Here is a 12,897-nt window from a genome sequence, read left to right as displayed (position 1 = left end):
CAATCACATTTGACTTAAACTAAGCACCATAAATTTTATATTTTTCAAATTTAAATTTAAAAAGAACTGACTAATGATTTTTTTAAAATATTTGAAATCAAATGCATATTAGCCTGTCCTAATATAAGAATTATCATGTAAAATTGAAAAGACACTTGTCATTGGTAAGACAATCATTTAAATCAATAGTATACACGTTATCATCCCTATTTCCGACAAATACAACTTTTCTATCACTTCAATTATGCAATTAGTCTTATCAAACACAACTTTAAAACTTTTATCACATAATTGACTAATGCTAGTAAATCATGCTTTAAACCATCAACTAATATATTTTTGATGAGAGTACAAGAGACCTTACATAGTATCTTTGCCCATATACCCTTCTTGTTATCACCAAAGGTTACTAAGCCACCATCCTCCTTGTAAGGATTCATAAACTTGGATTGATTTCCCGTCATGTGTCTTGAGCAACCACTATCCAAGTACCACTCATTTTTATTGGAGGCTTTCAAACAAACCTAAAAACAAATACATTCAAAATTGACTTACCATACTTGTTTGGGTCCTAAAAAAAGTTAGTTTTCACAAATTTAGGAATCCATTTCAGGTTTGTATTTGAATAAGTAACCAGAATAATTTTTATGTCCAAACTTACCAAGCGAAAAACAAACTAACATTATGCAAAAATTTGATTATTTCTTAAAACATTATTAAATTTTATGTTTTGAGAAAATTTTCTTTTGAATGAATATTTTGAGAATTTTTCAATTTAAAACACTTAGATCTAATATGACCTTCAACACCACAATAATAACATATAGGTACAAATTTAGATTTATGACGGTGAGAGATACAAATTTACTTGGGTTAGGTTTAGATATAATAGAGGATGCTTTAACAAATATTATTTTAGAACTTGGATAGAACATTCATCACTAATCCTCTTTTATCATCGTATGGCTTATCTTTTCCAAGTATTTTATGTGTACCTATTATTAATTTGATTAATAATAGACTCTTTAGCTCTACCAAGTTCTCAATTATTTGATTCATTTTTTTAGCAATTTAATTAAATCTTTTTCACAACAATCATGCTCAGTTACATCTCTTCAAAAGCTTTAAATAATTCATCATAAGAAAGAGGTTCAAGAATTACCTTCGGGTTCATCTCACTATGTGCCTTGAAGCAAAAAAAGTTTACTTTTTCATCACTTCCACTTGCGCTTTCATTACTATCATCTCCTCAAAAGTTACATTTCCTCAAAAGCTTTAAATAATTCATCATTAGAAAAGGTTCGAGAATGACTTCATCTTCTTGTTCATCTCACTACGTGCCTTGAAGCAAAAAATTGCTACTTCTTCATCACTTCCACTTGCACTTTCATCACTATCATCACAAGTAGCCTTCATGGCTTTCTTCTTGGATTTCTTAGATGATTCAAGAAGAAAACAATCCGTTCTTACATGACCCGGCTTTTTACATTCATCATATATTATCTCATCGTTTTTCTCTTTTCACCTTTGGACTCTTTTTGGTTGGTGAAATGTTTCCTCCTTTTAATAAAATTTTTATACTTACTCTAGGTGACATCATCTTCATCAAGGACTTTCTCATCTTCGGAGTTCTAATGTGATGGACTTTAGGGCTATACTTTTCTTCTTTTCTGATTCCTCTTCCATGTGCTCGTTCATAGTAATCTCATGTGTCATGAGAAAACTAACAAGTTCATCGAAAGGAAGCTTTATGAGATCGTTTGCTTCTTGAATCGCAGTAACTTTTACCTCCTAACTTTTAGGTAGAGACCTAAGAATTTTTCTTACATTTTGTTTGTAGAACATACTTTTACAAGATTTTTCAAAGCATTTATAATATTAGTAAATCTAGTAAACATATCACCAATGGATTCATTTTCATCAATTTTAAATAGTTCATAATATAAACTAACATGCTAATTTTGGTTTCTTTAACTTGATTTGTTCCGGTATGAGTTACTTCAACTGTTTTTCAAATTTCATATGTCGAAGAACACAAACATACTCTATTAAATTTATTATTACTTAGGGTACAATAAAGACAAATTATAACACTATTATTCAAAGAACACTTTTTAATATTATGCTCATCAAATTCCTCTGCTAATTTAGGTACCTCAATATTATCAACAATTTTTATTGAAATGTAAAGACCTCTACGTTTAACCACAATCGATATCAACCGATTGCAAATAAATTTTCATTCTAGCTTTTCATCAAAATAAGGGGACCTAAAGGATGATTGTCCTTCAAAACCATTTTTAACACATAGGTTTGTCATAAGCTCGAATAATAAAGTTTATATAAAAAATCTAAGAGCAACCGGCGCTGATATCAATTGTTGGATCGATATGGCAACTCTAGAGAGGGGTGAATAGGGTTTTAACATTTAAGCGTACTATGATACTTTTTAAAGATAGGTAGAAAAATGATAATTAATATAACAAAATAGTTCAAATTAGAACAATAAACCGTTAGAACATGCAATAAATCACAATAATAATTTTGATGTTAAATAAGAAAGAGTTAGAAAATATGACACCCTAGTTTTACAGTGGTTCGGTCAAACTCGACCTACTCCACTCCTCAAACTTCTCTTGGAAATTTGAATAAAGAACTTTCTCGACTCCTTCCACGAATTAGAGCCCAACTGCTATACCGCTCTTTTTACGAGTTTAAGAACAAACTCAATCTTCCACAGCGGAGGATCAAACCAGTACAAGTATTTAAATTTTGTAGGAACACACTACAAACTCTCTAAAAGAGTAGATTTACAATTTGAGCACTCACAACTATTTCCTCGTACTTCAATAAAAATATTTGAAGGGAGCAACCATGGAAGCTTTAGAAAATTGAATATTGAAGAATAATGGAAGTGGTTATGTTTGGGTTAAAAGAGAAATGAGAGGGGAGATTAAAAGTAAATAAAAAAAAAATTAATTTAATTTATATATTTTTAAAAAATATAATAATATAATATAAAAATAATAAAAATGAAGATGAGTGGTGACACATTCAAAATTTATTATTATAATAATATAAAAAAAATGTGAGTAACCAAAATTTCAATAGAGTAATAATAAAAATGGAGGTGAGTACTGGTTAGATTTAAATTTATATTATGCATAAATAATTTTATTTATAAATATAATAATAAAAAAAACTCCACCATTTCTTACTCTTCCAAAATTATAAGTTTTATATTTCGATTTGTCAATTATTTTGATTTAGCTGTCACATCATCACATCAGGTATATATGTTGTCTCTACTGTAATACCTTTGTTTTAGCTTTGATTTGAGTGATTGAAAAGGAGTTGAAATCATTATTCCCAACCTTATACTGGGAACCGTTCAAAATACTAAAAATTGTTAATAATTAAGAGTATGTTTGTTATTATCAAAACATCAATCAATTAATTAATTAAAATTAATTAAAATGAGATTAAGGCCAAAAAGCCAACAAGAAGCTTCAACCGACGTTCAAACCTCCGAATCGTCGTGATTTGGAGATTTATTTTTCTGAATTTTCCATCGGTAATATTTTCTTCAATGAGCTTGCAACTTACCTCCAATTTGAATTCTAGTCCTGGGATTTGATGAGGTGTGTCTCCTCTAAAACATACTCAAATTTGGTGAAGATACAACAATTCAAACGGTAGTTTTGAGAAATTTTCTAATCACTAGTCATTGTCGTAGATTTGATTTTTGATCGGTGACATTTTCATAAATATCTTGAAGTTCAAGGTCTTATGGTAACTTTTTGTTTCAAATATATTATTATTATTTTTTTCAAAAAATTCAAAAAAAAATTCTAAAAATTCTTTATAGTTTGGTCTAGATAAGGAATTAAAAAATCTGAAAAATTCTTTAAAAATTGAAAAAAATGACCTTTTTATCACTTAAAGCTTACTTTTTGGTTGCCCATTCTTTTTCAAAAGCCTTGTACGAATATTGAAATAGCTGGCTTAAGACTTTTATCCTTGCTTGAACGTCTTAATTCCTTTCTTTGGATCCTCTGAGTTACTTTTAACCTTACTCTCAGTGTTAGAGTCTCTATATGGCTTCTACTGCAACACAACTCTTATTCTCGACCAACAACTCGTCATTACATAAAAGCATGTAAAAAATGAATTGAATATAAAATAATAAGCTGCCTACTTATAAGCTCTAAATTGTGCCCATGGTATATTCTAAGGTAACACACTCTGAACCTAACTATAAAACATGATCATGAGTTCTACTCTAAAGACCTTGGTCTTGAAGTTCTAGGTCACAAGTCTTGAATTTTGAGTCCTTGATTAGTTTGTTTTCCTAACCTTGGTTTATGCACTAGGGCGATCCCTCACCCTAGGATGGGTTTAAGGAGAGCGGATTCGTTGAGCTATTCAATTACACTCCATGCATAATGCATAACACTAGTCCTAATCCTAAAACACTCTTTTGGAAGACCTACTTATCACATAGTGGTAAGGAAGATGAACGTGAGAAATGTCCAATGTTGAGGATTTTGAAGGGAATGAACTCTTCATCCACGTAGCAGAAACATTTGGAGTCATTTTGATTTTTATTATGAAGTAAAATAAAGCAATAAATAGGAGAGCAATAACTCTACCTTTTTAGAAATAATCTTTAAAGATAAGAGAAAGGGAGTTTCAAGAGAAATTCGTATATTTTTTTAGTCCTATTTACAAAAGATTCTTTGAGAATATTTGTCCAATAATATATTTGCATAGGATATAATATTTTATACAAATCCTATTGAAATAGTATAACTCATCCTAATATATATTTAATTAATTTAAATTTCATTCCAATTTTAAATATATTTTTATTTAATGTATGAAAATATATTAATGGTATCAAATACAGTAAATATATATATATATATTTTTAATATATGTAATATTAATTTCAACCTTCAAATTAATATATTTTCCTTCCTTTATATTTAACCTATCTAAAACATTAAATATTAATTTCAACTTTTCAAGTTAAATATAATTTCTCTTTTATATTTAATATATCTAATATATTAAATATTAATTAAAATATTTAAAATTTTTCTTTCAATTAAATTGAATCTTTTAGCGTTTCTATGATACAAAATTTTTCTTTTAATATATGTATATGTGAGCCAGAGAAATTTATGAACCTATCAACTTTAATGATACAAAATTAATTAATTAAATTCTTTAATTAATCAATTTCCATTCATTAATATAGGTCACTCCACTATAGACCTAGAGTGGACAAGTTATGTCTGTTGATATAACTATTAGAAGCAAGTTAATCTTTCACGAGTTGTTCATAATTACAGTTGTGTCAAAAGTCAGTTTTACTCCTGTAATTACATCTTTCACCTTAATTACTATTGATTCTCTAATGAATAATTTATTTATGATCCAACCATAAATCAAGCCCCTCTTGTAACAATGAGAGGGTGAGACCTCATTGTTCACGTCTCAAAATTAATAATTAAGAGAACAACTCATCTACTTTTTTTTATATGGAAATGAGTGAATTCCATCACATGATATTATGTTCCCAACTCTCTATTTGGTTAAGTCCCCAAAATGGTAGATATATTGAATCGACTAACAGAGCCATTCTCACCCATGAAAATTAAAGGACAAACTCTCATAGGCAGAAGTTCATAACTCACTTAGGATTAAGATCGAGTTGCATATGATCATCATGTGAAATATTAATATTCTCAATTAACAGATTTATAAAGAGTATTTCTTGATCTAGTCTTATACAAACCCATTCTATAAGATACCCCCACTTATATGTCTCCATATGAACGATTTGGATTAAACCATTTGTAATGGTTACAAGGTGGGCCGTATCAATAGTGTTACCAGGATAATACACCCAACTTTATCCATATACTATAAACCTTTTAGGTTATTACTTGAACACGATCCTCTTGTATGTCAATCACGTACGGTTCAAGATTACAGTAATAGCCCTGGATTTTCATATCATGGATAACCATTAAATTACAAATAAAATAATAAAATTCATTGTTAAAAACTAATAATTAATTACGGGCCTTTAGATTATAAATCCTAATAAATTTGGGCTAGGATTTGAAATCCAAAGTCTGTCCATGGAGTGAGTCTAACGTCCCATCAAGTTGAGCACCTCATAGTGGTGATGAGAAAAAAAAATCATGATATATCGTGTATCGGGAGATTTAGGATGACTTAGGGTATAAGACACATTTGAATAGATTTGTACGCAGTGATCAAAGTGTCGTTTTAAGCTTAGAGCCTTGGTAGTGTATTTTTTAAAAACATCCTACTTGCTTGGCTAAAATCCTAGAGAAGAGTCACAATTAGTTAGATTCGTTGTTTTTGGCTGCAAGGGTCTGGAACACAACCTAAGTATACAATTATCTAAAGGATTCATAAAGACCTATCTAAAGGTCGTTTGTGGGTCATAATCATGCTTTATTGTCACAAAATCATACATAATTGATTCACAATGCCACAAATAAGTGCTATTAAAGTTTCGTAACCATGGTAATTTTGTTATTTATATCATTATCGATCTTTAAAATTTTTATGCATTCATATTTCATAATATTAGGCTATATTTCATAATATTAGGCTATATAATTCATAATTCATCCAGTTTTAGGTCCTATTAGGTCTTTACAGAGTAAAAGAGTCATTGACATGTGGTTCTTAGGTTCATCTTTTTATATTGTCTTAAAAAAAATTAAAATTCTCAAAATTTTCGATTATCTCGATTATCTCGATTTTCTATCTGCCTATATTTTCATAGGAACCTAAGTGTACCATTTTTATTGAAAGTAATATATTATAGAGGCCAAATCTTGGAAATCAAAGTTTGAAAATTTGGGGCTTTTCTTATCGGTCAAGAACTTATATTATTTGATGGTGACTAACACCTTTAGAATAGGAGTAAGATGGGTGTATGAACTTAAGAGCATGGCTAGACTAAATCAAATCATGAGATTTGCTAACTCTAGGCCTTGTATAACATATGGCTTTTAAGAAACATTTGTAATATTTAGATGCTATTTTGAAATAGTGTCCATTTATTTTGTAGGACTCTAGCTAACATGTTTTGTATGTTCATTTTTTTTTTTTTTTCAATTCAAAACTTCGGTTATTAGTGTTTTTAATTAATTCCACGTGTTATTTTTTTTATTTACAAAAATTCCTTTTTACCCTCGAGTCTACTGATGGCTTGTGATTCGAAGTCATGATAGAAGATCATTATAATTGTAGTAACCAAGAAATAACCAATATGCAATCACCATCAATTAGTTATCACCGCCCGAAAGTGGCCATGACATTTATTACAAACTATCATCATATGGCAACAACTAAGTGATGAGTAAAGAAAGTCTCAAAACATTTTATAAATACATGTATTATAATGCATCATATATCATACATCAAGAAACCAAACAAGAACATACATATCCAATCGTTTAAAAATAAAAGCATTTATATCCAATAGGAAGATCCTTGCCTCGAGAACTTGTGAGTCAATAACCTTAACGAGAATTTGTGAGTCAATAATCTGACTTGTACATGATTTAATCTATACATGATTTACTTGAAGTACTTTGGTACACAGAAAAATTCTTCTCAAGTTATTGTGTTATTTATTTCGTTTCTTTATGCTTAATTGAGGGTCAAAACCAACATCTGGTATTAGAACTAGGATGATAAAGCAAATATCGTCACCACACAAAGTCTTTGGAGAATATGTAAGGATAATAAAAAGAATAAAAAAGGAGAGAGGTGTAACACTCGAGTACCCTTACTACGAAGAGTAACTAAACATCATGGTCGATAAAGATGTGTGTTAATTTACAGGCACAAGGTGTGTGAGATGTCATCGAGTATGGTGACAACGTCAAGGAGCTTAAGGATAGAATGACTCTTGCTGCCATCTACCAAGCAGTCCCGAAGAATGTTCTTCTCATGTTGGCAAAGAAGGACTTACCATAGGCAGCGTGAGAGACGCTGCAAACAATACATATGGGTGCGAAAATGGTCAAAGAAGCAAAGGTACAGACCTTGAAGAATGATTTTGAAGCTATTTATATGAAGTATGGTGAGTTAATGGATGACTTTGATATGACGATCATCACCAACATTTATTCGTTAATTGACAAGATGGAGGAGATTTCTGTCGTCAAGAAGTTTCATCTCCAAACATCCATGCAAACCAATAGGCCAAGGATTGTTGAGGGCCCAAAGAAGAGATTTTAAATGCTCTAATAACGAATTGTAAGGACTCAATGCCTTGGGATAAGGTCGAGGAAGGAAAAAGTAAAGCATAAACCACCACAAAAAGTATCATTTTTAAGGAATTTCAAGATTCTAAACAAGGATAAATTTTTTTTAAAAATTTTCAAAATAAAATATTAAAAAATGAAAAATACAAGAGACCCTTAAAGTTCAATATTAACTACAAAAATGGCCCTGCCATTTCCCGTAAATTTATTTCAGAATCGACCATATATATCAAATCTTTTATATCTTCTAATTATTGAATCGAACTAAAAATTGAATGTGTTCAACAAGACTCAAGGTTTCTCAAATCCTTCGAGTTAAAAATTGAATGTGTTCGAGAAGACTTAAGAAATAAGCTCTTAGTTTATGAGTTTTTTACCTCAAGTTTCTTAAAAATTCAGGGCTTTGATTAACTATTTTTCCTCAAACCAATTCCACCCGTTCTAGATGAGTTCCTCAACAAGTTTCAATAAGAAAATGTATAGATTTGCTCCCTTGAGAAAATGTATTTTTAGACAACTTTGGAAGAGGACTTAGGCTATGGTCTACATGGAGGTATGAAACTAATCCACCTACCTCTTCCTTGTAATGAAATTGATCATACATACAAAGTTGAGAGAAGCGAGTTTCAAATGTATCGACGTTGTTTACCGTGCGAAGATGATGTGAACCAACCACGTCACTCCAAAACCATGACCCTCTTTAATTTTTTTCTTTTTTTTTTATCAAATTTGACCCCTACTAATATTGGTCATTAAGAAATTTTTTTTATGTTTATAGAAACTAGACTTAAAAAATGAATATATCAAAATAATTTGGAGTAATTTAAACACTGGAAGCTTAAGAATCGAGGACTAAACCTCAACGATGAGGTAAGTAGTCAATCTCGATTTTTCTTAAGAAATAGTTATACGAATCACTCAAATTTTATTATGAACCTTAAGAAAAATATAAAGGATTATGGAAGAATTAAGTCAACAACCGTGAGAGTTAAAAACCTAAATCGAGCATTTTCACGAGAATCAAGTAATCTTAAAATAACTTACTAACTAAATTTTGCTGACTATGAAACTTTAATGTTAGGTATAAGGACGAGAAGCTAAACCAAGTAATGACATAAATGACCATAATGCCCCTAAGGTAACTTACCTTCGATTCATGACTCTAACTTAAGATGATCTCCATGTAAACTCTTGATTTTTAAGTAGTCATAATGCTACCTCGTGATAAGCTTTAGATAGCATTTGATTTTTAAGCCTCAAAGACATGATTCAAATGAATTTTAGGTAGTTTTTTATTTTTAAGTAAAAAACACTACTACCTTATGACCATGAATGAAGATACTAAGTTTACCACACGCCCATGCCCTAAAATAGCATTACAACCCACAAGTCCTCTAAGATATGAAAACTGCTCGGTACCACTCTAAAGTTAAGAACAAGTACCAAGAACACGAATAAGAACTAAGATCAAGAATCAAGGATAAATGCTAGAACATGGATCAAAATCTAAGTTCTCAGGTAAAATTTTCACAGTTCTCAGGGTCAAATAGGATCAAAACTCCTCTAGCATGCATCTAAGAATAATCATAACATACATCATGCTTAAAATGCAATATGGGAATAAAATCAACCTAGGCATGTTGGAGAGCTCATAAACATGTTAAGAATATTTGAGTTCTCAAACATGCAAGCAAAAACTATAAAGCGGTAAACTATGCTAAACTGTAAACCATACACGTTTCTAGGTTTAACTATCATGATAATTGATCAATTTGGTCTATAGATATGATCTGTTTGATGCTTGTTCCATATTGGTAACTTGCTCGAGTATGTTCGGGTGCTAGGTTCACAATCCTCCTAAAGTTGCTTTTCTACTAAATTTCTAGGGTATGGTGCAAATAGTGACTCACTGCCATGTTATCATCCCTAAATGCTAAAATATATATTTTTACCATATTTGTAAGTCGGCTCAACAAATATTTTTACTCAATTATGTATTGGACAATCTGTAAGTGCCCTAGAGTATCATTTTTACTCAGTTATGCATTGGACAATCTGTAAGTCAGCCCAGCAAATATTTTTACTCAGTCCACTCAGTTATGCTGGACAATCTGTAAGTCCCTATAGTGTCTGTTATGCTGATTATAGATTATGAACCGTTGTTTTACCTTACTAAGGTGCTAAACAATTTCCAAAATTAAAACTAAACCAAACCCTAAAAGTCATAAAGATTTTCTATGCCAAACCCAAAAAAACAAACTATTTCATAGTCATATACTTTGCTTGAAAAGAAATGAATGATCAAATAAGTATTGATATTACAACAAATTTTGTTTTATTTGAACAAAATTTGGTAATATAAATAGATACACAAAAGAATAGTACGAATCTCCACCGTCCATGATCATGCCTTCAATCCACTACACTTAGCAACACCAAACCCAATTCTCTTATTGCTCAGATCGTACTCCACCCACATATTCTGCTGATGAACGTTCCCGATTATATTACTCTCAGTCACAAGTCTATCTGACCGTCCGATCCCCACGCACTTCACCCCTTTCTCCACTTCCGTCAATAACCCTTCCCCTTTCCCGACCAATATCTCCACCCCATTCTCAAACTGGAACCACATGTCGCCGATCCTCCGACCCACCACGGCCGCCACTGCGCCGTCGAAACACATGTCGGCGACGGCGGCGTATTCATATCCTTTCTTCATCATGGGCCCCACTAATCTCACCATCTCTGCTCTGACCTTGCTGTAGGCCTCATCTACCAAATACGTCAAATCCGAGCCGGAGTCGATCATGGTCTGACCGGCGCCAGATGGGTCCGGTTTGAAAACGGCCGGCGAGATGTTGAGTTTGTTGTTGCCTATTCTTATCCCCTTCATCGGGAGGGTGTAGGCCAACTTGTCAAGATTCGGGGAGCGTCGACTTTTGGGGAAAGTCAACATGTTGACGTATTTGAATTTAGCGGAGTTGGGATTGTCTCCAAGGTAGAACAAGCCGGTCCGATCCGACCCGGTCCGATCCGGAACGCAATAGGAAAACTTGGATATTTTGGCCTGGGAGATGAAGGAGAGGCGTCCAGTATTCATTCCCAACATACCCCTGTTTTGGGTGGAGGCCGTAGCGCAGCCCAGAAGGAGGGAGCGGGTAGTAAAGGAACTGGAGAAGGTGAATTTTTCAGTGACGAGATTACCCTCGGCCAGGGTCCCATCCGCGTAGAAGTAGGAGTAGTGGCAGTGGCGAGTTGGGTCACAAGAAGTGGGAAGGGTAAAATCGGGAATTCGGGGTCTGCACAGAGTGGTGTTACAGGGAAGGAAAGAGAAAGAGGAGGAGAGATAAGGGTCAAACCAATTAATCATGGGCTTCACTGATTTTCTCCTTACTTTGCCGTGGCATTGAATCCAGGACAGTTGGCTGCCGGTGTCTACGACCATGTCCATCTGCTGCGGCGGCGATCCAATGGGAACAGACACCACAAGGGCGTTGGAGTACTGGAAGGGGAGCTTCCCATGGGATTTGGTTTTGGAGGAGAGGGAAAGGGAGGCTTCTTGGGAGGAGACAGAATGGGAGGTCAGAGGGAAGGAGAGGGAGAGGGAGTTTGATGGGGAGAATAAGACACCGAATAGGGAGAGAAGTAGGAGAGAGAGAGGCATGATTATGGGTTTGTGACGGTTTGACGTTGGATATGACCCACGGTCTAAATACACCCAAACAAATAAAAAAAAGCAACAACCTCTTTTCTATTCTCTTTGGTGTTGTATCGATATATTTCGAGAGTGGGTCATATCCAACGTGTTTTTGGATGTAGCTGTTGTTGGGAATATATAGAGAGTAAAAATGGAAGGGAATGTACAATTCAAACCTCCTATTTCAAGAAAATATAATCAATTGGTTTTAGTTTTAGGTTTTAGTTTTAGTTTGAACAAATGTGTGGTACAAATTTGAGATCTAGTCCGGAATAAAATGATTTGTTTTTAGTTTGACTATATATGTGATAGCATTTGAATATGTAATTTTTTAGTTCAAAACTTTGACATTAAATGAATTGAATTAAGTTCATAGTGATAAACGAGTGAAATCTTTGTTTAACAATAATAAAATGACTTGTCGACGTATTAGGTTATTTATTGAATATGGTATTGTGGCATGTCAACTAACGTATATTTTTTTTTTTTGTAAAATAAATATTATTAGTTTAAGAAGAGGAGAAAAAAGCTAACCTATTATTCGGTCTATTTTTGTTCGTATTTCTTTTAATAGCATTTTACTTAAAATTGTGAGTGTAAAAATATGTAAACCCTCTTATGAATTAATTGAGCAAAACAAACAGAAAAATAAAAAATGGCATCTTCTAATTTTCTTGCAGTCTCTTCCATTGTCCTTTCATTCTATTCCTCAATGGGATGGTGCCCATGCATGTAGCTTCTCAAAACGACATCGTTTCCACCACATCTGCAAGAAAACTAGAAACCCATCTTTTTGCTTTAACGTGTTGAAATCTGCTGGCACCACAGATCCTAAAAGGGCTGGCCACCTTCACCCTCAACCTCGCCCACGAC

At 32.6% G+C, this 12,897-nt stretch overlaps 1 protein-coding gene across 1 annotated transcript; it reads right to left on the bottom strand.

Moving 5' to 3' along the window:
- Nucleotides 1-10,630: 10,630 nt before the first annotated feature.
- Nucleotides 10,631-12,032, bottom strand: LOC111471394 (aspartic proteinase PCS1-like). The gene has a single exon (XM_023117116.1). It carries the CDS (start codon nt 11,989-11,991, stop codon nt 10,729-10,731), a length of 1,263 nt encoding a protein of 420 aa, XP_022972884.1. The 5' UTR covers nt 11,992-12,032; the 3' UTR covers nt 10,631-10,728.
- Nucleotides 12,033-12,897: the final 865 nt, after the last annotated feature.

Source organism: Cucurbita maxima, unplaced genomic scaffold, assembly GCF_002738345.1.
Source record: "Cucurbita maxima cultivar Rimu unplaced genomic scaffold, Cmax_1.0 Cma_Scf00052, whole genome shotgun sequence".
NCBI classification, from domain to species: domain Eukaryota; kingdom Viridiplantae; phylum Streptophyta; class Magnoliopsida; order Cucurbitales; family Cucurbitaceae; genus Cucurbita; species Cucurbita maxima.
Note: the sequence above shows the minus strand (reverse complement) of the source record. Positions and strands in the feature narration are given on the sequence as shown.

Coding starts and splice junctions, on each gene's coding strand:
- LOC111471394 (XM_023117116.1), bottom strand. CDS start 11,991: ATGCCTCTCTCTCTCCTACTTCTCTCCCTATTCGGTGTCTTATTCTCC.